Below are 26961 nucleotides of genomic sequence, written 5' to 3' on the forward strand. Positions count from 1 at the left end.
TCGCCTCCCCCACTGGACCAGAGCGTCTCATCACACACGGATGAGCTTTATCAGATGCTTGTGCTGCAGCTGTTGAGGTGGCTGCTGCTTCTCCTTCCATCTGCTAATGTGGCTAGTTAGAATAATCTGTTTTCTGATGTAACCACCACCGTGGGTTTTGGGATGAACACAACCTGGAGCGATGGAGTTCCTGTCTACAGTCGATACACATTGCTGTATTTGGTTTGATGCCTTGTTAAGGATTTTGTTTCTGGCTGCACCACTGACCAGCTGTGTGACGTTGGGCGGTTATTTAAATTCTCTGGGCCTTGGCTTCCTCATTTGCAAATTGGGGCCTTAGTGCTGATGCCGTTGAGTCACGACGAAGGTGAAATGATGTTGGAAATGAAATGCAGGGGTGTCTCGGTGCCCGTGAGTGCCATGGAATCAGGTGCCGTAGCCTAGTTACTCTGCTCACAGACTCAGCCAGCTCCTGGCTCCCTTCTGACGATGCTCTTTCTGGGATTTGCGTACTGGTCGTGCACGCCAGCTCGTGGAAACGGCTGGGGACTGTATCCCCCCTCCCTGTCTTCAGGAGAATTGGTATAAGTGTGTAACATTTCTTCCCGAAGTGTTAGTGGAAATCACTGGTGAAGTCTGCGGTGCTGGAACTTTCTTTGTGGGGAGAGTTTCACCACCATTCAGCCGGAGTACCGGTCACGGGGCGTGCAAGGCATGCTCTCACGGGACTTCCCTGGACTCCCCGTACTGGCCAGCCACCCTGCAGCAGCTCGGGCCGAGGACAGCGGGGGGCAAGGCCGAGTTGCGGCAGGAGAGCTGGGACCACGTGGCAAGCTTCAGTGTGCGCTCAGAGCCTGTGGCCAGTCCTCACCCGCCGTCCTCCCTGCAGTGTCTGTCTGTCCATCCTTGCCCATGCATCCCCCTTACCCACTGCCCACCCTGCAGCGTCTGTCCGTCCTTCCTGCAGTGTCTGTCCTCACCAGTGTGTCCCCCTCACCTGCCATCCTCCTTTCAGTGTCTGTCCATCCTCACCCATGCATCCCCCTCGCCCACTGTTGTCCGCACACCTCGCAGACCTCCGCCAGTGATCACTTGCCCTCTGCCTTTAGAGTTTCCTTTCGTGCCCGCTGCTTTTGTTGTCTGGAGATGCCTTTATTTTATCCCATTTGGAAACCCTTGGCGGGACAGTCTTTATCGTTTGTTGCCGTGGACACCCCGTTCCTGCCTTCGGGGGCTGCTGCAGGTTCACCCTGTGGCCCAGGCGTGCTTTGTGCCCTTGCCCTGGAACTCGGCTCTGGCTGGAGCTGCCCACTGGCCAGTCCACAGCTCTCGGCCACCCTTCCCGCCCGATCCTGGGAGATGCCTGCCTGTCTGTTAAGAAGGAGAGAAATCCACATTTTAACACCTTTATTTTTCACTTTACCACTCTGACAACACACGTTCACAACAGCGAACACATGAGGAGCGATGCACAGACACCGTGTTCCAATGAGGTTCCCTAGTGCGGCCGCGGAGTCCCACGGCCACGATGGCCGTGCACGTGCGACGGGGCCTGGGGTGCACATGTGCGATGTGGCGTGGGGGGTGAGCACGTGCAATGCGGGGGGTCTGGGCTGTGCACGTGCGATGTGGGGTGGGGGCCGCGCATGTGCGATGGGGTTGGAGGCTCGCACGTGCCGTCGGGCCCGCGGGTTCTGGGGTCTGTGCTCTGCGGGGTGGGGCCGCGGCGCAGGCAGCAGCAGTGCTTTCTCGTGAGGACACCCGTGACGCTGACAGGCTTCCCCCGCCACAGGGTAACTGTAACACGGACTCCCACATCAACCAGTGTAAAAATAGACTGCCCGCATCCATAGAAAACCGCTTCCCTTCCTGAGGCGCGTAGTGCAGCCGCCCGCAGTCCTCGTGGCTGCTTTGGCCAGCGTCTGAAGAAGCCCAAGGGGAGCCGGGGCAGACTGGGGCCTCTCCCAGCACAGGGTCCGGGTCGGCTGTGCACCCCCCACACCCCCAGGCCCAAGGCTCCTGGGCCCCCAGACTCAGCAGTCGGTCGGCGGAGCCGCCCTTGTCCAGTGTTGCTGAGCCGGCACGTGGGTCGCCTCGCAGTGCGGCCGAGCCCTCTGCCTGCAGCGTCAGGAGACTCCCTGGCAGGGCGCGGTGGTCCCCGCTGGACTTCTCCCAGCCGCGCAGTGATGGGGAGGGTGTGGCCGCGGCGCAGAGGGGGCGATGCAAACAAAACCTGACTGTGCATTCCCTGATCTGTCAACATTCGCTGTAATTTTCATCTGCCCCAAAACTTAAGACTGAGGGTATTAAAAAGAGTAAAAAATAGTGCAGTATAAATATATATCTTTTGCTATCACATTTTGAAGTTACATACTTTGATGCTGGATTTGGGTAACACTAACCCTGTTCTGCCCGTGTGCACTAAATAGCCATAAACAGGTGTTCCGGCCCGACCCGCACTTGTAGATTTCCACTGCTCCCCTCACCTGGAGCTCATGCTCCATGGCTGGCCTCACCTGGGGGCATCCCTGGCTCTTGGGACACTGCAGATTTTCTTCACAGATAAACACTGTTGTGAATTTAACCTTGGTTAGTCGAAGCTACTCGGCACTGGATGAAAACATACAAGGGTGGACTCGGCCTGTGCATCTGCGCTATTGAGAAACGGGGGGACAACCCTGTGGCTGCTGTGGGCAGTGGGGGCGGCCGAGTCGAGTTCCTGCCAAGGCCACTGGAAACCAACCCTGGTGGCCACTGGGCCGCCGCGATTCTGTGTTCTCCTCCTCTCGTAGTGTCTTCACAGCTGCAGCTTTGCTCTGGAGGCCTCGGAAGCAGGCACCTTCCGGGCTCGCGTGGGGAGGGGCCCAGTGAGGCTGTGGTGTGGGGTGCATCCAACGGTGGGGCTGGGTATCGTCCAGGGGCGGCCACTGCAGAGCCCCGGCCTCGGGCATGTGGTGGACGACAGGCCCCCTGGGTGGGCACCAGCCCAGGCCCTCGGCTAAGGATGGGAAGGGCTCCCAGTTTCCGTGCACGAGATCCAGAGAGGGCACTGGCTTTGTTTTACTATCAGATGCATGTTTAGATTTTCAGTAGAAATCAGTTTCTCATCCCGTTGCCCATCTCCGTTAGCCTCAGGTGAGATGGCATCAGCTTTGCAGGCTGGACCTGGCTCCGAATGAAAGATCCTGGGGCCACAGGAGGGGACGGCGCCATCCTGAGGGCCAAGCTGTCCGACCAGCCGGTGTCCAGCGCCCCGGGCCCCCTGCTCTGAGCGTGGACACCCTCTGGCCGGGCCCTGCTTCTCATCTGCTTAGACCCCGGCATGCTGGGCATCGTCTGGGGGCTGCTGAGGCTTTCAGGAGCACAAGCCTGCCCTCCCCGGTCAGTATGTGGACGCCTGGCATCCTGTGGGTGCTGAGAGGGCATCTGTCCTGGTGGCCTCCACGCTCCTCGGAGCTGTCGTGGGCTGGGACCTGAGGCCTCCACCCCACAAGCCGGCCACCAAGCCGTTCCCCTGCTCCCCAATCGGCAGACCTGGGTGTCCCACGGGGCTCCATGTCCAGGCCCTGTTGCGTGGCCTGACAGCTGGGACCAGGGCATTGGTGGGCGGCAGCCTCAGCCGAGATGCGTGGTAGGTGCTCCCCTGGGGCCTGTCAGCACCTGCAGTGGGTGCCGGGTGCTGGGCCAGCTCCAGGGTTGGAGCCTTGGGTGCCCCGGCTGTTAAGCACTGATGGAACAGTTGGGGCAGTTTGGAAACGAGAGCTTTCCCCTCCCTCGGGGGACAGGTTGCCACTGGAAACACTCGGCAGCCATGTTGCTCTCGCTTCCGGCGTTCACACAGAGCCGGGCAGGAGAGGTGGGGCTGGGGTCCCCGGCCCTCTTCACACATTAGAAAATGGCGAGGCCACGTCCTCAGTGCAACTCAGAGCCCTGGAGCCTCAGCGCCTCGGGCACAGCCTCAGGAGGGGCTGTCCCCATGGGGTCCCCGCACGGGCATCCCTGGGGATGGGGAGTGTGAGGGCAGTGCCTGCGGGGTGAAGCTGGCTGGGTGTCTGCACCTCGTCAGAAGGAGCAAGGGACACGGGCCGGGTTGGGAGGGCAGCTTCCCCGGGAGTGAAGGACCACCTGTCCCGAGGCCCAGTGCACATCCCCGAGACTCCAGGGGCTCCAGGGCCAACTTCCTGGGCCCGTGGCTGCATCCTGCCTCGCCCACGGGCCCTTCCCTCACACGCTGACTCCCAAGCGGCCGCAAAGTGCAGAACACGCCGGCCGGGCAGGGGGCTGCAGAAGGCTGGGAACGCCCCACAGCGGGGGCTGCACGGGAGCTCGTGCAAGGCCTCCGGCTGGTCTTGCCTGGGTTGAGAGGCCGGGAAGGCCGTGTGTACCCACGAGGCTCCCAAGAGGAAGTCCCGAGAAGCCACAGGGCTGAGGAGGACGGGGCGCAGAGCGGGGACCGTGCAGCACAGGAGGCGCTCGGCCAGAGCCCCCACGGGAAGCCAACACTCGGAGCCCACGCTGCACAAAGGAGAGCCAGCCTCTGCCGCTGACGGGACAGTGGTGCACAAACAGGCCATTCCGGATCTTTCCAGCCTGGTTCTGCGAGTGAACACAGAGGGCCGTGCTGCTGGCGGGTGGTGCCTGCACGATTCCCCCGTGTCCTCAGAGGCAGCACGGGGTGCACTGAGGTTCCATCTGGAGAAACTTCCACCTCCGCGCTCCACGTCGCGCTTCCCTGGTGGACTGGGGAGACTTGCTTTCCTGCGCCCACTCCTGGCCACACCTGGCCAGCAGGCGTGTGTGTGCGTGTCGATGTGCACACGCGTGTGTGTGTGACCCACCCCCAGCCCCCACAAGGGACCCGGCGGCAATGTGGCTGCCCCAGCCTGGGCTTGGCCCCGGGTGTCGAGGGCGTGTGGAGGGCTCCCTGTGGCCCGAGCGGGCAGCCTCTCCGCAGAGCCATCCGGGGCTTGCTCGGGGCCTCGCCTGCTGCGGTGTCGTTAGTGAATTAGCTCCGCGCGGCCCCTGACCAGGCCGTGCCCCTCGTCCCTGCAGTTCTTGGGACACCCCCGGCAGCTCGGGACGAGGCGCGTTAGGACAGGTGAGGGGTCGGACCCCAGACGCACACGCGGGGAAGGGGCGGGTGGGGCGCCTCCCGCGGGACCACGCCCGGCCCGGGCTGTCCTCTGTCCGCCCGCGGAGGCGCAGGAATGTGGCGAAGCCGCCGGCAGCCCCAGCGTCCTGGCCCCGGGGGGCCTACTTGCCCCCCTGCACCTTCTGGTCGTAGGTGCCGGCGTGCCTGTACCCCGACACGTAGCCCGACGCATCCACCAGGTCCACGCGGCCGGCCTTGCCCTTGCCTTTGCCCGACGGGTCGAAGCGCTCCTTGTGGGAGCCCGTGAACCTGCTGGTGTCCGTGAGCCGCGACACGGTGGGCGAGGAGACGGCTTTCTGCAGAGGACACGGGGCAGGGGGCACAGAGGAGTGGTCAGGCCGGGGCAGGAGACGGGGACCCCCCACCCTCCAGGCTGCCGTGCTCACCGTCACCCCTGCGATGACGGGGGACTTGCCCTCCACCAGCCGCTGCACCTCCCGCACGGCCTCTTCCTTGCTCTTGTCTCGGAACCGCTTCCCGGCCAGCTCTTCCAGCGCTTCCTGGAACTGCTCAAACGTGATGGTCCGGCACGACTTGCCCCTGTGGGTGGGGGGTGCTCAGGGTGGCAGTGGGGGGGCCGGGACCCCTGAGGGGGCAGTGCTGGGCGGGTGGGGACCACCGAGAGGGGCTGTGCACCCGGGGCCTAGAGCTGGGGGACCCTGATCCCCAGGGACCTGGTGATGACAGGCCCTGGCCCCGGCGGGGGAGGGACTCTGAGGGCCCACGTCGATGGGGGAGGGTGTCCCAGCCCCGGGGGTCCTGGCCCTGCTGCCACGGAGTCACAGCACCACCGCTCGGGGTGAAGGGCCCTGGGAGACGGCCAGGCAGCAGGGTCTCCCTGGGGCAGGTGGAGCCCCCAGGAGCGCTCACTGAGGGTGGGGGGGTGTGGATTGAGGGGGCAGGAGCCCCAACTCCAGCTTCAGGCTCTCTGGGTGGTGATGAGGCTCCCGGGAGGGGGTCGGGGGTGGCGAGGCCCCAGAGGACACAGCCTCTGGAGAAGCAGCCCTTCCTCGGGTTAGTCCCCATTACTGCCCAGCACCCACGTGGTGGGATGGGGTACGGCCCACGTGGCCAGAGCGGGTGCAGCCGGAGCCCGTGGGTGAGGGGCTCCTGAGGGCACGGGGCCTGAGCCACCACTGCTGGCCACCCCAGGAGGGAGGGGGAGGCACACCCAGGGCCCGGGCCGGTCCCGGCCGGGAGACCCCACCCGGGGGTCCTGTGCTCCATGGTGAGGGGAGGCCCTGGCTGGTGCACGCACAGACCAGCACGCACCCCAAAACCAGGGCCATCCCCAGAGCCGCTACAAACCGAGCCTACCGCAAGCCCCCGCCCTGCACCCTCCCAGGGCTGCCGGACGTGCCTGGTCGGCACCCACAGCTGTTTACACCAACAGCCAGTCGCCACTGGCAACTGCAGCGAATACAAATTGTCTCGGAAAAAACTTAAAGGAAGCACATCCTTTATGAGGAATTGGGCTGCAGACAGCAGTTCAATCTGGTTTTAGATAAAGGACGTGGGGTGTGACCTCCAGGCCCAGAGTGGGACACCCCTCCCTCCTCCGCCCCCGCAGCCCCGGTTCTGACCCGCAAGTGTGACGTGTGAACAGGGCAAGGCCCGAGTGGACGTTCTCCATGAACACAGGGGCTGCCTGGGGCACGCTCAATGTGCCCTGGGTGGGAACGACTGGCATCAGACCCTCAAGTGGATGCGTCTGCTGCTCAAGGGGGCACCACATCCTCCCTGATGCCAGAGTCGGGGCGCCGAGGCGGGAGCCCAGCTGACAGCGATGCCTTGAAAGTGACAGCACGCGATGTGTGTGCCATTTTACATCGTGATGCAGCATGTGGTGCATTGTGTCACGTCATGTTATGTGCACAAAGAAGTGCTTGATAAAGGACTAAGTTATATTGTGAAAGTGAAATAAGCTCATCATAAGAAAAGACATGGGGAAATACAAAAAGCATAAAAGCCAAATAAGTATCACCAGTTAACCGCATTTGTGTGCCCATCTGTGTGTACATGTGTTACTTGTGCATGTATTTGCCTGTGTGGATATTTGTGTTGTTTGCACATGTCCTTGCGTGTGCATGTGTGTGGCTGGTGTGCACGTGTCTGTGTGGTCATTGGTGTGCACTCATGTGTGCCCCTATGGTCTTTCTCCCCCAGCTCAGCTCTGGATGTGAGTGGCACAGATTCGACAGACAACTGGCCCAGCGAGGCCCTTGCAGGACAGTGTGTGGACTCAAGGCAGACGCACCGGGAGAGCCAAGCCGGTTCTGACAAGGGAGGAGCCCGTGGGAGCCATGGCGAGCAGAAATGGTGCTAGGAACGGACACACCGAGCAGGCAGCGCCCAGAGCAGAGCAGGCCCCAGGTCACGGCCCTCAGCAAAGGTTAAGAGAAGAGCCGTGGGATAGCACTGTTCACACCACAGGCAAGAATTAACTCAAAACAGGCCTCGGAATCTAAAACTTCCAGAAGAACACCCAGGAGAAATTGTGACCTTAGTTTAGGCAATCCGTAAAAGAAAAAAAAAATGGATGAACTGGATTTCACCCAACTTAGCTAGACTCTTCAAAAGACACCATTATGAGAATGAAAAGACAAATCTTGGACAGGGAGAAAATATTTGCAAAGCACACATGTGGTAAGGAAGTTGGACCTGAAACATACAACGAATTCTCAAAACTCCACAATAAGAAAACAACCCCATTTTAAAAGCTGGGCAAAAAATTTGCACTGACTTTTCGTCAGAGAGTCACAGATACCAAGAACCCTGCGGAAAGATGCTCGACATGGTTAGTGCCCGGGAACCACGGCCTTGCAGGAAGTCTGCACAGTGCTCAGGACGGCTGAGCACATAAAATAAGAAAATAAGGTGAAACGGCCTGATACCACCTCGTGCTGGTGCAGGCCCATGGGAGCCCCACCCGTCCCCACCCGAGTTCACGTAAACTCAAACGTGGGTGTCGACAGAGGTTCAGTCAGGCCACCCAGGGGCCACCCAGTTGTCTTCTAACGGGCACCTGGGCAAACAGCCGGGCACGAAGCAGCAGCCAGCACAGGCTCTGTGGCCAGGAGGCACCCCACGGAGGCTCGGGGGCTGCCCCGGGAATGGGCCGGCCCCCCATGCTGGGGAGGGGGTGCCGGAGCCCAGGGGTCTTGCCCGGCACGTTCCGGAACTGCGTGTCTGGGGTGGTGAGCAGCTGGCGATGTGGTGGGTGGGCAGCGTCTGGGGCTGTGCCCTGAAGCCGGCCAGGGACACCGAGACCCGTGTGTGGGGCTGAAGGACGGGGAAGCCGCGTGGCCTCCACAGCCAGGAAACCCCACGGCCGCCCAGCGGGGCCGGGAGCGGCACAGGCTGCTGTGAGCCCTCGGGGACCCGGCAGGGCCTCACATTTGTCCCACTCAAAGGCGCCCTGTGTCCGTGGTGGCACCAGGCACAGCCAGCCTGAGTCACCCGTCGGGGGCCACGCACAGATGTGGGGCTCGCATGACAGCCACCCCCGGGCTCTGGCCCATGCACCACCACCCCCGGGGACCCTGGCCCCTGCCTGCCGGGCTGTCCCCAGCGGCTCCCGATGACAATGCTGGCCTGTTCCCCAGGACGCCACTCGCATCTGCGGCTCGTCCACACAGGGTGGCCTGTTCTCCACTGCCGGGCGGGACCGGGGAGCCCTCGGCACGCAGCCCCTCCCAGCCTGAGCTGCCGTCCTGCCCAGAGCACCCATGTTCTGTGTCACACTCAGTCCCATGGGTGCTGCTCCTATGTCCTCGGGGCCTCAGGCTGAACTCGGGCAGACGGGAATCACCCCCGGCCGCGGGCAGCCCCCAACCCTCCCCTCCCACACCCCTCTCTCTGCTACACATCCTTAGAGAACGCACCACTCGGGGCTGGGGGAGGGCAGCTGGGCCCCAGGCACCCCAGCCAGCAGAAGCCCACCCCAGCATGACCCTTCGGATGCTCCCTCAGCTCCCTGGGCTGATACTGGGGGGGCTTGGCGAGGCACCCCCTCGCCTCTGGGGAGGTGCCAGGCTTTGGGAGGGGGTCCCCCTGGCTCCCAGAGATGCAGCCTTAAGAGAGCCCCATCTTCCGGACTCTGAAGATGGCAGGGTGGTGGTATGGGGCCCCCAGGGTCCTCGGACCCAGAGCAGTCCCCCAAGGACCCAGGACCAGCAGCTACAGATTTCTTGCTTCCCAGAGAGGTGGGTGCCCCTCTCCCCTCACAGACCCCAGCCCGGCCCCCACCAGGCCACCCCCTGCTTAGGCCCACGGACACCTTCACGTTCCCCAAAGGGGCGATCACGGGGCCGTCCGTGGTTCAGCCTGTGCTGTGGGGTCAGGCCTCACGTTCACATCTGTGAGTGAGTGAGTGAGTGAATGAATGAATGAGTGCTTGGGTTTGCCATCCCCGAGGTGCCCAAGGCTCTCCTGTGCTGTCCCCACTGCCCGGGTGCATACCTGGGCCACCTGTGCCCGGGGGGCCCGGCCTGTGCTGGCCTCTAGGCCAAGGGCCGAGGGACAGGACACCCCCTCTCTCCCGCAGCCCCCGGGTGACCCCACAAACGCCGGGGCCATGAGCCAACCTGGGATGGGTTCAGGGGCTGGTCTCGGCGGCGGGCGGGCAAGGGCCTTCTGTGTTGATGCCTCATGCATGCGCTTGGGGGCCTCGGGCCGCGTCACCGGGTTCACCTGCAAAGACGCTGCCTGTGCTCGGGCCATGTCCTCCCCGGAAACAGCGCAGCCCCGAGACCAGAAGCTCCTTCCCGTGGTGACAAGTGTCACCAACTGGCAGCTGCAGGCAGAAGTCTGCGGCCGAGGGGGATGCACGGCTGTGGTTCCCCGGGCCCCACGGAGGCTCCTGCCTGGCCTCTGCCCTGGGCTGGCAGCCCCGTCTTTCGGCGTCCCTGTCCCTCAGCATCCCCATCCCTTGGCATCCCCGTCCCTCGGCGTCCCCGTCCCTCGGCGTCCCTGTCCCTCAGCATCCCCATCCCTCGGCATCCCCGTCCCTCGGCGTCCCCGTCCCTCGGCGTCCCCGTCCCTCGGCGTCCCCGTCCCTCAGTGTCCCCGTCCCGTGGCATCCTCACCCTTCCCACCTCTTCTCAGGACGCCCATCACTGGATTCGGGGCCCAGTGGGAAAATCTGAAGCCACCTCACCCCAAGGTCTAGTTTAACTCAGTCACCTCCACAGAAACCCCCTTTTCCAAGCAGGTCCGGGTGTTAGGAAGGGGCACAGCTCCTGGATCACCGCAGCCCGTTCCAGGGAAATGAGGGTTGGGAAGGCCGTGCCTCCACCACCCCCTCCCCTTGGGGGGCTGCCGGGCTCTGCCAGGGCCCCTCCGGGTCCCAGAGAAGAGGCCGGGCGGAGGGGAAAGATGTCTCGAGTGACCGCCCGGCCCCTTCCCCGACGGGAGACTGGTTTTAAGAGCTTGCACGGCGACTCCAAAATGCAGGCACCACAAGTACGCTGGCACATGCAGATCCAAACGGAGCCACGGGAACCAGCCCCAGGACAGACCACGGCGCCAGAACGTGGCTTTGCCTTTCCAGCCGTCCGTGGGGCTCATGAGGGAAGGGGGCCGGGCGCTTGCCGGCTCTGCATGGGGTGGTGCTGGCTGGCGTTGGGAAGGCAGAGTCGCTGCGCAGGCCCAGCCCTGGTGTCACCCGAGGTGCTGGAGAGCAGGGACGTGCACGAGGACACCCTGGTGGGGCCCAGCGGGGAGTTCCAACAGGGTGAGCCCACCGGGCCGGCCTGCGGGTAGCGGGAGCAGGAGAGCCAGGGACAGAGCCACTGCCAGCATGGGACAGAAGGCGCGGCAGCCGCACCTGGCACAGAGCAGACGGAGCGCAGCTGCCCCAGCTCTGGCCATCGATACGGCAGCCTGGGAAGATGCCCTTCTGCCCTCGGCAAAGTGCCCGCCGCACCCTCACCTGCAGACGGTGGGCCCAGGGCAGCACCAGGAGCCCAAGGAAGTGCTGGGCAGCTCAGCACCTGTGACAGGTGTGAGCACCAGTGTGTTCCAGCCCCGGCCCCTCCTCTGCACCCTTGGTGTCCCCACCATGACCCCGGATTCCCGTTGCGTTTACGCAGCACGAAGTTTCTGGGTGTTGGCTTCAAACCCCTGTGAGGCTCTGGCTGAGGTGGCCCAGGCCAGCCCCACGCACGAGGGCGCCCAGCAGACGGCTCAGGCGGAGAGGCTCGAGGCACCAACTCAGGGTGCTCGTGTGAGCTGGCACACCTGGGTGCCTGGGGACACCTGGGCAGGTCTGGGCACCCCAGGCAGCACTCTGAGGGGTGAGAGGCCCACAAAGGCTCACGGTGTCCAGGGCTCTCCACAGGGCTGGGGCTGGCCCCGCAGCGGAGGCCATGGCATCCTGGGGGCCCCCAAGACCCTCGGTTCTGGGCCCAACCCGCTGAGACCCATACGGGCTGGAGGAGCAGACCCCAGCCTGGGGATCCACATCAGGGGCACCCTCAGCTATCCCCCCAGCTCCCAGAGCCTCCTGGGTGCCAGGTCCAGGTGCCCACTGCCCTGGCTGGGCCAGCACACGGTGGCCTCAGAACATGGGGCTCAGACGCAGGACCCCAGCCCAGTCCCCATGGTGGGTGGGATGGAACCAGCTGAGGATGGGGTTGGGAAGGAGCTGTCAGCACCAAGGGGCCAGGGCCCAGACCATGAGCTGGGCAGCCTGTGGCCATGGGGGGGCTGCATGGAGCACGTTGGGGGTCCCCACCACCACACAGCCCAGACAGGGTTGAGGCTCTGCAAGTGGCCGAGCTGCGGCCCGTGCGCCCCAGGAGGGCCAGAGCCAGGTCGGGATGCTGGTGAGGCCCCCTGTGAGGTGGGGCCTGGAGGCACAGGTAGGTGCTGCCCCCTCCCCCAAATGAGCCGAGAGAAAATCGGAGTTGCCCAGGGGGCTGATGTGTCATTCCTGTGCAGGGGAGCAGAGGATGACATGGATGGACAAACGGACACCTGGAAGGATGCCACCAGGCTCCCCTGGAGAGCCCCTGGGGAAGGACGGGCTCCTGACACCCCAAAACACACACCCGGGTGTGCAGGCATCCAGGGGACATCCCCCACGCCCCAGCCGGCTGAGGTTAATCAATGGTCCCCGACGCGGCTGGCCCTGGGGCGGGGTGCAGCTGACAGCTTATCGGGGTGAACAGTAGCTGCCAATAAAATCCTGGTGTGTCCCTGCAAAAATGTGTTTAAAACTGAGCACATGGCAACACGCAAACAAACAAGCGCTGCCAGGCGACGGGCCCTAACCCGGGCGGCCCGCGGCCCCTCCCGGTGCTGCCATGGCAACCGCGGGAAACAAACGCGGTCTGTCCTCCGACAGGTCCTGGGACGGGGCAAAGGACGGGGGTCTGCACCCCAGAACCCGGAGTGAGGCAGCCCAGACAGCCCCCCAGGCAAAGGGGAACTCCTGCTGCGCCCCCATCCCAGAAGGGCTGTGCACCCCGTCTGCAAGGGCAACACCCCAGGGCCACTGCTGCCCAGGGTCATGACGTCTGGGGGTCACGGTCCCCCGGGGTCATGGCCACCCAGGGCCTCTCCCTTCCCTGGACAAAGGGCAAGAGTCAGGCCCCCCTCTGTGCCGGACGGAGAGCTCCTGGGCGGGAGCCCCCCAACCCTTTTACCACGTGGGTTGGTTCTCTGGTCCCTTGAGCTCGTGGAATCTCTTCTATTTATTCTAGACACGCTGAGCATGCTGGGCTGGCGATGGACAGACCTGGGGTGCCGGGAACTCCAGGGAGTCAGGTGCACGCCCAGCACAGAGCGGGCTCAGAGCCCACGTGCAGGAACGTCACCCCAAGCACCGACCCCAGAGTCAGCCGAGGCCTGGGGGCCAAGTCCAGGTGAGTGATGGAGGAGAGCCCCCCTGCCCCCCGCAGAGAGCACAGCTGGTCTGCCCCTGACTTGGGTGGCCGTGGCCCAGGCTGCCCGCCCAGCCTCTGGGGACCCCCTTGCCCTCATCCGAGAGCTGGTGGCCTGAGGCCCGTCGGGCTCCCCGGGGCTCTCGCTCCCCAGAGGCCTGCAGCCCCAGCTCCGAGACACAGGGGAAGATGGCGGCAGAGTCCGAGGCCCCGCACCCCTCCCTGATGCCCAGGCCCGCGAGCCGCGCTGGACACCCAGGGGGACACCGGGTGGCTCTGCCCGAGGGTGACCGCAGTTCCTGTGGCCCGGGAGGCTGCAGAGACACTGGGCCACACGGTTTTCCTGGGTGCAGCGGCACCCCCTGGCAGCACAAACCCACATCAACCCCCAAATCTCCCAACAGCCGCACATCCCCTTAAAGAGGCTGCGGGACTCGGGGTGACCTATGGAAGGCCCTGGGTGCAGAAGCAGCCACCTGCAAGGCCTGCAGGGGCCCCCACTGCCCTGACCACGTGAGGCCACATGCACTGACAGCTGCATGAAGTGCACACGCAACCACGTGGCCACACCGGCACCCCGCTTCTGCGCTCGGCCTCAACGCCTGCAGCCGGCTCCTGGGCTGTCCCCAGGCAGGGCACCCCTCGCTCGCACCTGTGCAGATTTACTAGCAAGAATGTCTTGCACCCACGGCCTCCTCAGCCCCCCAGAAACCCCATCCTTGCTTGGAGACAAGCCCACGCCTGCATGGAGATGTGTGACCCCCATTTGCACATCACACACTGTGGGACCTGCCCTCGGGCCATGGGGTGACATGGGGTCCTCACCCCAGGTTGCAGCTGGAGCCAGAGCCACAGGTGATGCAAGGTCAGGGGGAGCCCCAAGGACGGGGGCGCAGGCAGGGGCCAGAGATGCCATGCATCGCAGTGGGGGTCCTGGGGCACCCACAGAGAAGGCACCCCAACAACACTAAGCCCAAGCCAGGGCCAGACACTGCAGGACAGGGGTCAGACCCGAGGCTCAGGACACAGCAGCAGGCAGAGTGACGCGGAGACCCACCCGGAAAGAGAGGCCTGCGTTCGGGGGCGCCCCCGAGGGTGGCTGGGCAGCTGTAGACAAACCACAGGGAGACCCGCCCACCCCTGGAGGCCCAGGGGCTCCCAAGCGGCTTGGGACGGTCCAGGGAGGTTCCAGGGGCCCTGGCAGGAGGGTCCTGGGGGACGCGTCCTTACCCAGTCTGGAGTGGGGCCTCGAGGTAAAGGATGAAGTGGACACTTTAGCCCAGATAAGCCCACAACCCACCCCCAAATCCGAGCATCAGAATTTGGGGGCCCAATTTGGGCAGATTCCACACCCCTTCCAATGCGACCTTCCAGAATGTTCTGTGCAGAAAATGGAGCTGCTCCCCAGGATGACAAGCTTTGCAGACACCCCGTCAGCCGCTCCTGCAGAGGCCCTGTGTTTCCACAGATGCAAGGAGGACAAGCAGGAACCTTGGCGGGGAGCCTGCGGGGTCGGAGCTGCAGTCAGCTCAGCAGAGCCCCTTTCCCTCAACAAGCACCCACTCCCTGGGGCCCCCGCCTTGGCCACTGACGACGGAGCCTGTGGCTGGGCAGGGCCCGGTCCTCTGCAAGGCGGACGCAGCATCAAAGGGTTCCAGCCTGCCCCCCAGGACCTGCACCCCTTCTCTCTCCCCCTGGGCCCTGGGACCCCCTTCTCTCTCCCCCCAGGACCTGCACCCCTCCTCTCTCCCCCGGGACCTGCACCCCTCCTCTCTCCCCCAGGACCTGCACCCCTCTCCCCCTGGGACCTGCACCCCTCCTCTCTCCCCCCAGGCCCTGGGACCCCTTCTCTCTGCTCCTGCCCCCCGACCCAGGGCTGCCTCATGCTCCAGTCCCTGGCTCTCTGGTTTTGTCCCACGGACCCTCCCTTCCTGGGTGGTCCCGAGGTGACGGCTGCCCCCAGCTTCAGGGTCACCTCCAGGAAGGCCCGAGGGTGTGGTGGGGTGTCAGCGAGATCCCCAGAGCGGGAAGCACCTGTGCGTCCCCCCAGCCACTGCGGCCCATGGCTCGGCTTCATCGGCCTGGACACGTGCGCGTCGGGGGGACACGCTGGCTGGGCGTGGCGGGGCCTCTGCTGGGCTGGGACCTTGTGCCAACGAAGCAGCGACTCCTGTGGGCTGCACCCCGGGCCTGTGGGGGAGGCTGGGGGACGGCCCCACGCGAGCCACCTGGCCAGAGGGGCTGGGACCTGGACGTGCTCACTGCGCCCCATCCGCAGGCCAGTGTGGTGTCAGGGCAGTCAGGGCTCCCAACGGCGGGCGAGCGGCAGTGGTGATGCGGGGGCTCAACTTGACCCACCCCCTCGGCGGCAGGAGGAGCTGCTCCCCCGCGCAGCCACCTGCACGGGCGGCGACGCATCCCCGTTCCAGGCATGGCCGCGGCACATGACGGCAAGAGGACACTGCTCTCCAGAGACGCCAGGGAAGGCAGGGATTCGGGGAGGGGACGCGGCCACTGACCACACGAGCCACACACGCACGCACACACAGACCACACGCACGCACACACAGACCACACGTGCACACACGGCCGGCCACACACACGCGCACACCCACCAGGCTGCTTCTCTGGAGGGGACGGAGGCTCACGTCACTGCGCCACCCCGTGTGCCCCCACTCGACTGGGGCACTGTGCACCCGGACAGCCCCGGACGGAGACCCCGCGGGAGCTGCCGGCCGCGACATACTTGATTTTGCTGAAGACGATGTCCACGTCGGTGACCGTCACGTTCTTCCCGTCGATCACCCGGCAGTCCCGGCACAGCTTGGACCAGTTCTTCCCGTGCATCTCCCGCCCGCTGGCCCGCGAGTCACCATGCACGGCGAACCTCCGGAAGGCCTCCTCCAGGGCGCTGAGCTCTGGGCCCGCTGCGGCTGCCCCCTCAGGGGCACCTTCCGGCTCCAGCGACAGCCTCTTGGCTGCCTTGTCCCTTGTGGGGTCCCCAGGAGACTTGGGGGGCGTCCGGTCGGCAGCTTTGGCAGGTCTGGACCTGCTGTCGGCCATCCTGCTGGGAGGAAAGAGAAGGGGTCACAGCCCCCTGGGCCACCTGAAGCCACGTCCCCTCTGGCCCCTCATGGGACGGGCAAGCATGTCCAGCAGGCGCCCAGGACGCAGCTCAGAGTCCAGGACGGACAGACAACCCCCAGGTCAGCACGGGGCAGAGCCAGGCCCGTGGGCCAGCAGGACGGGGCCGTTCTCCTGCAGGGCCCGAGAAGAGGGCTGGGAGGGCTGGGGGAGGTGCTGCCCCTCCAGACACCAGCACCTCAGGGACCCCCGGCCCCCACTGGACTGTGGGGTCCAGAACCCCGTCCTATGCCCAGTCAAAGGCCTTGGCCAGCGCAGAGGCGAGCGGTGGGTACGTGGCCCTGAGCGCGGGGGGAGCCCCTGGCCCCCTCTGCCCTGTCGCCCCTCATGGCAAGTGGGTTCCGCTGCCTTCCTCCCTGGGCCATGCTGGGCCGCACTTTGGGGGAGCCATCCTCAGGAGGGGTGCAGGGCCACGTGCTCTCCTGCCGGGCGTCCAGGGGGCTGGGTGGGAGGCTGACTGGCAATGCCACCTTGAGCCCGTTGAGGGTGCTCTGATCTCTGGGGCAGGAGGGCAGGGGCCACTGCGGGGTCCGGGCTGCTCCCTGCAGATTTTGGGGTGCAGGAGCGAGAGGTGCCCACACCCTCATCCTCTGGCTGAGTGAGCACCTGTCACGCACCGTGGACCGATGGAGACCCCACCTGTGGCTGTGTGGGGGTCATGGGGAGACCTCCCAGCACACACCAGCCCCAAACCTGAGGAGCAGCGGCTGGGGTTTGGGGGTGGCGGGGAGCTCCAGAGCTGGCTCAGAGACCGTCCAGGGTGGGGGCCAGTGCTGGGACCCTCTCACGCTCCAGCTGATACCCCCGAAGCCCAACTCCGTCTTCATAGAAGGGCCCAGAGGCCGCCTGGGCTGGGGGAGCCACCCTGGATGGGCACAGGGTCAGGCGTGGCCCCGGGACAGCCAGAAACCCCCAGGAAGCTGCACCCTGCACCCCCAGCCTGCTGGGGCCTTGGGGGTTTTGCTCCCTGACCCCCAGGGCCTGCCCTGAACCCACAGCCCACTGGGGCCGGACGCTCCGCAGAGAGGGGCCCGGGCTCGGGTGTCACCGTGGCCTCCCTGCAGCTCCGTCACTGACCCCATTTCCCTGAAACGGGAGCTCCGTGCTGGGGCCTCGAGGCGGGAGCGATGGAACCAGAGCCAAGCGGGTGACAACAGGCCGGACCGCCCTTGGGGACGCGCCCCCCTCGGCGGGGAGGCAGGGATGCCTCGGGAGCCCTGTGCCTGGCCCCACACGCTCTGCTCCAAGGAAGTGTCGTGAGGAGGAGAAAGAGCCAGAAGAAACACCCAGAGGGCAGCAGGGGCTCCGGGTGCCGGTCTCTGGAGTTCGGGTTTCCTATAGGGGCTGCTTTCCGGTTAGGAAAGAGGAAACTGTTTAACAGAGCAGTGCACCCCGACACCCGGCACCAGCCCGGAGCCACCTGCCCCGGGCCGGCATCCAGAGCTGGTGGGGTCCGTGCCTGCTGGGTGGGCTCCCGGGGCCCCGGACCCCCCACTGCTCAGGGCCCAGGCCGGTGCCCCCCGAGCCACACAGAGCTGCAGGAAGACACACCAGGGCACAGTCGAGGCCCCCAAATCCACGGGTAAAATCGATGCCTGGAAGGCGCACTGGGTGTTGGGGGACGTGTGACGGACAGAGGTGGCTCCTGGCTGCAGAGGGGTCACCTGAGCCTCGGCCACCCGGACCCCCATGTGGTGAGGGAGGCAGGACCAGCCCAAGAGAGCTGCTCCGTGTCAGCTGTGCGCCCTGCGTCCCCGGGTGCGCGCCTGTGGGCCTGGTGGGTGCCCTGCGTGGCCGGTGAGGAGAGCCCACTCTCCCTGACCGAGACCCCCTTGCCCGGACCGTGTGCAGGTGCTGGCTGCTCCCTGGCTCCCCTCGCCCCAGGGATTTCCAGCGACCCCGAGAAAGGCCGAGGAGATGAGCTCCAGGTCACTTCACAATGAAGGCCCACCCGGGAGCTCTCCAGGGAGAAGGGAAGCAGAGCCCACCCCTGCCACGGACCTGCAGCGCTCGCTGCCAACGGGGCGCCGGGGCCCCTCCGGGCATGTTGGTCATCACGAGGGCGGGCGCAGGGGGTGGAGTCTGCGTGCCAGAGCCAGGGCTCAGCTCCCACGGGACCCCTCCTGCTGGTCTGCGCCCCTCGGCCTCCAGTGGGAGGGGACGGCCCTTCATGGTTGCACCTGCCCGTGGCAACCCGGCCGGGGCTCTGCCTCCCCAGCCCCAGGCCCAGCAGCCCCCCGGCGCCCTGACGGTAGGGTCTGCAGACGGCGCGGACCCCGCTCCAAGTGCACAACTGCCCTGGCTGCACAAGGCCCAGGGGCTGCAGGGAAGGAGCAGAGAGGGGAGGCCAGGCAGGGGGCAGGACAGGGGTGGGACGGGGGGCAGCTCACAGGCCATCTGTGGGCCCGGGTCCTCCCCGAAGGTGGTGGGGGACGCTCAGGCTGACTGTGCACTGCCTTCTGCCTGCCTTCAGGAGGACAGGGACGGCCGGTGACGCCTCAGTGGACAGGCCCAGCTGCCCGACTCGCATTTGAAAGGACACAGCTGAGTGTGGAAGCCCATCCCGGCGTGGGGCCCGAGCAGGGGCGGCGAGTGTCCGCTTTCCGGGGGTCTCCCAGGCAACACTGAGAACTGGGAGCAGGGGACACAGACCAGGGTGTGCAGGACAGCGTGTCCTTGAGTCCGGGACCGGCCGTGGGGGGGCTGCTGTGTACAAGGGGCAGGAGCAGCTCCTGTCTCCCAGGTCCCCTGCCTGGCCCCGGTCTGCTCCCCAGTGTCCCCAGTCCTCTCTGGACATCCGCCCGAGCCTCCCCGCCTCCTCAGCGTCCACCAGCCACCTTGTTGCTCCCGTCCCCAGCGGCGCTGACCCCTGACCCGCCTGCAAGGCCCCTCCAGACACAGAGCAGTTGTGCCCCAGCCCTCGCCGCCGTGACCTGCCCCCTGCACCCACGCCCTCGCCAAGGCTCAGCTGGAGGATGGAAGGGGGGCCGGGGTCCCAGCAGGGGTGGGCAGGGGAAGGGCCCGAGCCACCAGCCTGGCCGCACCCGGGCAGTGCCACCCCGCCTCCTCGCACAGAACCGCGGGGTCAGCTCCTGACTGCTGCCTCCTGGGCAGTGACTCCAGGCACCTGAGTGCCCCATTTCTGTGGGAAACTGCTCCGTTCGGCCGTCCGGGACCCCTCAACAATGTCCCAGGGCCCCCGGGAAATGCTGGGCCAGATCCGCCTCTCGTCCCTCCCTGTGGCCACTGATCCTACCTGCTCAGCTCGTCCCCGCCCGCCGGGACCAGGGCAGCACACAGGGCCAGGCTCCATCGTGGCCTCTGGGGCCTGGAGCCTCATCTCCCCCACCTCGATGGGGTGCAGACTGGGTGACCTGTGGCCACCGCGCCTGGGGGCTGGGAGTCCTGGCCTGTGAGAACCTGCAGCAGGGGACCTGCACACGTGAACCTGCACACGAGGGAACCTGAACACGAGGGAACCTACACGTGTGAACCTGCACACGAGGGAACCTGCACACAAGGGAGCCTGCACACGTGTGAACCAGCACACGGGAACCTGCACACAAGGGAACCTGCACACGTGAACCTGCACACGAGGGAACCTGCACACGTGAACCTGCACACGAGGGAACCTGCACACGTGAACCTGCACACAAGGGAGCCTGTACACGTGTGAACCTGCACATGAGGGAACCTGCACACATGTGAACCTGCACACGAGGGAACCTACACGTGTGAACCTGCACACGAGGGAACCTGCACACATGTGAACCAGCACACGAGGGAACCTGCACGCGTGTGAACCTGCACACGTGAACCTGCACACAAGGGAGCCTGCACATGTGAACCTGCACACAAGGGAACCTGCACATGTGTGAACCTGCACACGAGGGAGCCTGTACATGTGTGAACCTGCACACGTGTGAACCTGCACACGAGGGAACCTGCACACGCGTGTGAACCTGCACGCGTGAACCTGCACACAAGGGAGCCTGCACACGTGAACCTGCACACAAGGGAGCCTGTACATGTGTGAACCTGCACACAGGAACCTACACACGAGGGAACCTGCACACAAGGGAGCCTGTACATGTGTGAACCTGCACACATGTGAACCTGCACACGAGGTGAACCTGCACACGAGCGAAACTGCACACAGGGGAACCTGTACATGTGTGAACCTGCACATGTGTGAACTTGCACACGAGGGAACCTCCACATGTGTGAACCTGCACACAAGGGAACCTGTACATGTGTGAACCTGCACGTGTGTGAACTTGCACGCCTGTGCAACGAGAGCCGCACTCTCCAGAGCCAGATGAGCAGCTGACTGCACTCCGTCAGAACTCAAAAGAGGTGAAGTGACACAACCGGGGTCTGGGTCTCACAGCGCAGCGTGGCCTCAGCTTCCCTCCGGGCAGCCGCTGGGAGCCACACGTCCCACAGGCGCCCGCCCGGCCCGGCCCGCAGCAGCCTCTCCTGCCGGAGGCCCCTCTGCCCCCGGAGCGCCTGGGCTTGAAGACAACGATGGGAGGAGACCCAGGGCGGTCCCCGCGGCTGATTCCTGGACCAAACTCAGGCCTATCTTCTGGAGCAGAACACCGGCCCCTCAGGTCTGCTGGGCCCCGGTGGGTCCATGGGACACACTGAGAACGGGGCGCAGAGCCAGCTGTGCCCTCGTGAGAACAGGGCATCGCTGGGGAACCGCGGGCAGACGCTAGCCACGGCCGTGGCCCTCCAGGTGGGAAAGGGCTTTCCCAAAAGCGTGGGTGTTGGAGGAAGCTTCTGGAAAATGCGGGTGCCGGGCCGAAGGGAGGCACTGCCGGCTACAACTGGCCATCTGGTCTACAACCGTGTTCTAGTTTGCTAATGCTGCCTAATGCAAAACACCAGAGATGGATTGGCTTTTATAAAAAGGGGGTTTATTTGGCTACACAGTTACAGTCTTAAGGCCATAAAGTGTCCAAGGTAACACATCAGCAATCGGGTACCTTCACTGGAGGATGGCCAATGGCGTCTGGAAAACCTCTGTTGGCTGGGAAGGCATGTGGCTGGCGTCTGCTCCAAAGTTCTGGTTTCAAAATGGCTTTCTCCCAGGACGTTCCTCTCTAGCAAGCTTGCTCCTCCTCAAAACATCACTCCCAGCTGCACTCGTTTCCTCCCCCCGAGTCAGCTCATTTATATAGCTCCACCGATCAAGGCCCACCCCGAATGGGCGGGGCCACACCTCCATGGGAACATCTCATCAGAATCATCTCCCACAGCTGAGTGGGGCACATTCCAAGCAAATCTAACCAGCACCAAAACATCCGTCCCACAAGACCACAAAGATAATGGCATTTGGGGGACACAGTACATTCAAACCGGCACAAACCGCAACTCTGTCCCCCGGCACCCAGGTGGCTTCCCTGGCAGAGGCCTCAGCTGGACGGCTCGGGTCTGGGGGAGCTGCTGGGATCCTCTGAATTGCGAGACCCAAGTCCCCTCCAGACAGCCCCTGAGCCCCGCTGGTCCACCACAGTGTCCCCAGAGCTGAGGTCCTGTTACCAGGAGATGCCAGGGCGGCCTCTGCCTCCCGCAAGGAAACCCCGACAGGCCTGGACACGAACGTCCCCAGCCCCTGACAGGGCGGCGGCAGGCGCGACCCGCAGGGCCGAGGCCCCTCTCAGCGCCGGTCCTCGGGGCTCAGCCGGTGCCTGAGGAAAGAGCAGGGACGGGGCTCCCCGAGGCCGGACGGTGGCTCTCCACACTGGGGTCCTGGCGGCCTTCCCCAGGGAGCCGGTTCAGGGAGAAACGCACAGTCCCGGGAACCCACACGCGAGCTGCCCCGGAGCAGCTGGGCGGCCCCACGGCCCGGGCGCCGCACGCAGGAGGGTGGGGCAGGGCCCACAGGTCCTCGCCCCATTGTCGCTGCAGAACCAGTCGCGGAAGGCGGAACTGCCCAGGGCCCTCCACAGGCCGAGACCCACCAACGCGGCCCGCCGGGCAGCGCAGCCGGGCATGGAGGGCACCACGTCGGTGAAATGAGCCAGACCCCAGGGACGGGCTGGACGAAACATCCAGAACAGCCAAACTCGCAGGGACGGGAGGCGCCTCAGCCGCCGGGCGGGCGGGGGTCCCTCCCAGGGGTGCAGCCGTAAACAAAACCAAACCTAAACCTGCCCGGACCCTTGAGTGAGGCTGAGTCCCGGCGGGGCAGGAATTCCCGGTGCCAGCGCTGGGCCGAGGCAGGAGGCGGCTCCCGGAGCTCCAGGCCCTCCTCGCGGGGTGCCCCAGGGCCCCCCGTGGCTGCCACGTGCCCACCAGGAAGCCCCGGAGCCCCCCACGGAGGAACAGCCCCAGGAGGGGGAGGCCGGGGCGCGGCCACCTTCACGGCCACCGCCTCGCAGGGGCACACACGGTGAGGCAGCCCCCGTGGGCCCAGGGCCCAAGAAGCCAGGGGGTCTCAGCCCCGCTTCACTGGGGACCTCTGGTCTCCGAACTGAGAGAGAGTAAATATCTGGGTGGTTTTCCCTTTTTTAAAAAAATGTATGAACACTCCCCCTTCCCCTTCTCCCTTTCCCTTGTCCCCCATCCTGTCCCCAACCACTAATCCGCCTTCTGTCTCTGCGAATTCACTACTTTTTGTCCTCTTATAGGTGATATCCTGAGCTTTTCCCTAATGCACCCCGGTATTTCACTGAGCATAATGTTTCCAGGGTCCTTCCACTTTGCAGCTTGTCTCCTAATCTCATTCTTTCTTACGTGTGTATCTACCACATGCTGTTCGTCCATTCATCCGCTGACAGGCACTTGGGTGGTTTCCAGTTTGGGTCTATTGTGAACAGTGATGCAAACTGGTGCACAATATCTGTTTGCAGCCCTTTCTGCACTCTCTTTGGGAATGTATCTTGAAGTGGGATGGCCTGGTCATCTGGTAATTCTATATTTAACTTTTTGAGGATCCATCATATTGCTTTCCACAGTGTCCGTGCCATTTTCCTTCCCCACCAACAACGCACTAGAGTTCTCATTTCTCCACATCTTCTCTAACATTTGTTATTTCTGTTTTTACAAATAGTAACCGTCCTTGTATGTGCGAAGAGGTATCTCATTATGGTTTTGATTTGCATTTCCCTAATGACTAATGACTTCAACATCTTTCACATGTTTATTGGCCACTTGTGTATCTTCCTTGGAGAAATGTCCATCCAAGTCCTCTGCCCATTTTATACTTGGGTTGTTTGTCTTGTTGTTGTTGCATTGTACAAGTTCTTTATATTCTGGATATTAAGCCCTTATCTCATATATGGTTTGAAACTATTTTCTCCCATCCTGTAGGTTGTTTTTCCACTTCCTTGATGATTTTCATTGATGCACTAACATTTTTAATTTTGATGAAATCAAATTTAACCACTGCTTCTTTTGTTGCTCCTGCTTATGGTGTCATGTCTAAGAACCCATCGTCAAATCCCCGGTCATGAAGATTGTCCTCTATGTTATCTTCTAGGAGTTCTACAGTTTTCATTTTTATATTTGAGTTCTTGATCCATTTTGAATTTATTTTTGTACATGGTGTGAGGTATGGGTCTAACTTCCTTCTTCTGCACGTGGATTTCCAGTTTTCCCAATACCCCTGGTTGAAGAGACTATCCTTTCCCCACGGCATGTGCTTAGAACCCATGGAAAGTCAACTTGCCTTAGATGTGTGTGTCTATTTCTGGACTTTCAGTTCTGTTCCACTGATCTGTTTGTCTTTGTGCCAGTGCCACACTGTTTTGATTACTGCCCCTTTGTAGTACAGTTTTAAATTGGGAAGGGTGAGTACTCCAACCCTGTTCTTGTTCTTCAAAATTGTTCTGGCTATTCAGGGCCCCTTGCAGTCTACATAAATTTGAAGCTTGGTTTTTCCATTTCAGCAAAAAAGAAGCTGCTGGAATTTTGACAGGAATTGCACTGAATTTGTTATTGATTTGCATAATAATGACATCTTAACAATGTCAACCTTCCCAATCCATGAACAAGGGCTGTCTTATCATTTGTTTAGGTCTTTTAAATTTTCTTTCAGCAGTATTTTGTAGTTTTCACTATTCAAGTCTTTTGTAACCTTGGTTAAGTTTATTCCTAGATATTTTACTATTTTAGATGCTATTGTAAAAACATATGTTGTTTCAAGCCACCAAGTTTGTGGTAATTTGTTACAGCAGCCCTAGGAAACTAAGTCAGCCAGGTAAGAAAGGGGAGCATCCCACACAGAGGGAAAAATGTCTAGCCCACGATAAAAAATAACCAGGCACACAAGAAGAAAATTCCCGAGAACCAGCAGAACCAACAGGCAATGGAAACAACACAGAGGTTCCAATTTTGGGAGCTTGATCGGACATTCACTTCAAAATAACTATGTGTACTATGTACAAAGAAATAAAGGACAAGATAAGAATTTCACAAAGAACTGGGAACTATAAAAATGTATGTAGCAGTTTCAAAAGAAGTGTCAATTTGAAATTCTAGCCCTTAAAAAAATACAATTACAACTCAAAACTCAGTGTATGGGTTTAACAGCAGAGCATATTCAACAGAGCTTTAGACAGAATTAGTGAACTGGAAGTTAGGTCAAAATAAATAAAAGATAAAAGGAAAAGGAGGGTGTGTGGTTTGTATATATTATGTCCCCCAGAAAAAAAGTCATATTTTTTAATGCAGTCTTGTGGGGGCAGATGTATTAGTGTTGACTAGGTTGGAATCTTTGGATTAGGCTGTTTCCATGGAGATGTGACCCACCCAACTGTGAGTGACACCCTTGATTAGGGTGTGACATCTTGATCGAATGTTTCTGTGGAAATGTGGTCCCTCCCAGTCAGGATAGGTGTTGATTAGTTCACTGGTGTCCTGTATAAAAGAGTGTACAACAGAGGGACCTCAGAGCAACCGAGAGTGATACTCTGACGAGGAGCTGCAGCTAGGAGAAGACAAAACGCCCCAAGAGCAGCACTTTGGAGAACACCATTTTGAAATGCAACCTGGGAGGAAGCAGACGCCAGCCACGCGCCTTCCCAGCTAACAGAGGTTTTCCAGATGCCAAGGGCCTTTCTCCAGTGAAGGTACCTGGTTGTTGATGCATTATAACCCTTGGACACTTTATGCCTTAAGACAGTAACTCTGTAACCAAATAAACCCCCTTTATAAAAGTCAATCCATTTCTGGTGTTTTGCAAAACAGCAGCACTAGCGAACCAGAACCGAGCGATAATACAGAGAGACATGGTGAGTGGCTGGGTTTAGAGCGGTTCCAACGTACATGTAACTGGAGTCCCAGGAGGGGAGAAGAAAGAAGGAATCGGAAGCAAAATGTGAAGAACTCTTGCTAAGGATTTTAAAAATATAATTTAGGAGATTAAGTTATGGGTTCAAGAAGCCCTATGACTCTAAAACAGGAAAGCATTTACTGAGAATCAAATTCAGAGACAAGATCTTAAGATCAGCTAGAGAAAAAAGTCAGATTACTTACAAGGAGAAACTGTTGGGTGAAAGTTGGCCTCAGCAGCATCAGTAGGAATCAGAAGACAGTGGGATGAGAGCACTGACACAATGAGAGCAAACTAGCTGCCAACCCAAACTCTCACATGCACTGAAAACATCTTCAAACCCAAGGAAGGGATGACAACACCAACAGATCCACAGGGAAAGCAACACTAAAGAGCTTTTATTCAGCAGAAGAAAAATGCTCACGGCTCCGAGATTCAAGCAGGGATAAGAGCTTGGAAATATTCTGATAAATTAACTGTTGATAACATAAAACAAAATATTGTTTTAGTGAATGCTGATTATAGAATTGTAATTGTAACATATTGTGCAATTTTAAATATATACACAATTAAAATACATGATAGCAGTGATATCTGAGTTGGGAGGAGGTAAATGCGGTTAAGTACTCTAAGGCCACTGAATTTACGGCAAGAGACTAAAAGTTCTAATTAGTATAAATAGGAGACCTTATTAAGTCAAGGGCTCATATACTCTCTGGTGTAACCACTACGATAACCTCATAAGAGCACAGCTTTCAAACAAATGGGGCAGAGGACCTGGAATAGTGAAAGCATTTAGTCCAAAAGAAGGCGGGAAAGAAGGGAGAAAGAACCTAGAAAGGAAGGACAAATGGGCACAGTAAGAAAATCTAACTCAAATTTACCACGCATTACATTAAGCAGGAACGGAATGATATTTCAATTAAGTCACAAAGATCATCAGCCTGGAAAAAAATAAAAACAAAATTATACAACGTCCAACTATATGCTATTTATAGGAAACACAAAACATAAGGATATGAAAGTTGGAAAAAATAAGAATAGAAAATTTCATATCATGCAAACCCTAAAAGAAAGCTGACATAGCTAAATTAGTATCAGGCAAAGTAGACTTCAGGGAAAAATGCATTACTAAAAACCAAAAAGGGCTATTTCTTACTAATAACAGGTTCAACTCACCAAGAAGAAATAAAATTCTATATTAATATTGCACATAAAAACACAGCCTCAAAATGGATACAGCAAATACTGACAAAACTAAAAGGAGAGACAGAAAAGCCACAAAGTGGAAGATTTTAAGGCACCTCTACGTGTAGCTGCTTTTTAAAGGTTGGGGGAAGACGGCCGAGGAGGAGCTCCGGGACGCGGTCCTCCCTCCGGAGCAGCCACGGACCAGGCGGGAACAAGGCGCGGACGCCGGGGGCCGGGAGAGCAGGGGCCGGCCTCGGAGGCGCGGGGGGACGAGGCGGCACCTAGGGGGACGATAAGGGGGACGA

At 61.3% G+C, this 26961-nt stretch overlaps 2 protein-coding genes across 12 annotated transcripts in view; one reads left to right on the top strand and one right to left on the bottom strand.

Moving 5' to 3' along the window:
* Positions 1 to 1392: 1392 nt before the first annotated feature.
* The window catches only part of LOC119506362 (tubulin polymerization promoting protein), a 33003-nt gene continuing 7434 nt past the window's right edge, over positions 1393 to 26961 (bottom strand). The window contains exons 2-4 of one of the 2 annotated variants that reach the window (XM_037799386.1): positions 15785 to 16105; positions 5539 to 5692; positions 1393 to 5448 (exon numbers count right to left, since the gene is read on the bottom strand). In XM_037799386.1, coding sequence (XP_037655314.1) covers positions 5254 to 5448; positions 5539 to 5692; positions 15785 to 16101 — 666 coding nt within the window. In that variant the 5' untranslated portion in view covers positions 16102 to 16105 and the 3' untranslated portion in view covers positions 1393 to 5253. The remainder of the gene's footprint in view (positions 5449 to 5538; positions 5693 to 15784; positions 16106 to 26961) is intronic. The other variant, XM_037799387.1, reaches the window with a different exon arrangement.
* On the top strand, positions 12466 to 21158 carry LOC119506361 (MICAL-like protein 1). Of its 10 annotated transcripts, none has more exons than XR_005210983.1 (3): positions 12466 to 13020; positions 14413 to 16244; positions 18656 to 21158. XR_005210983.1 is itself a non-coding variant. In XM_037799379.1 (3 exons), exons 2-3 carry the CDS (start codon positions 13578 to 13580, stop codon positions 15786 to 15788), a joined length of 1692 nt encoding a protein of 563 aa, XP_037655307.1. In that variant the 5' UTR covers positions 12466 to 13020; positions 13443 to 13577; the 3' UTR covers positions 15789 to 18546. The 10 variants fall into 10 exon arrangements, 7 of the variants coding, with proteins under 7 accessions (XP_037655307.1, XP_037655313.1, XP_037655308.1 ...); XR_005210984.1 differs by lacking the exon at positions 18656 to 21158 and adding an exon at positions 18034 to 18546 and having other exon boundaries at positions 14413 to 17940; XR_005210985.1 differs by lacking the exon at positions 18656 to 21158 and adding an exon at positions 18034 to 18546.

Source organism: Choloepus didactylus, chromosome 11 (assembly GCF_015220235.1).
Source record: "Choloepus didactylus isolate mChoDid1 chromosome 11, mChoDid1.pri, whole genome shotgun sequence".
NCBI lineage: Eukaryota > Metazoa > Chordata > Mammalia > Pilosa > Megalonychidae > Choloepus > Choloepus didactylus.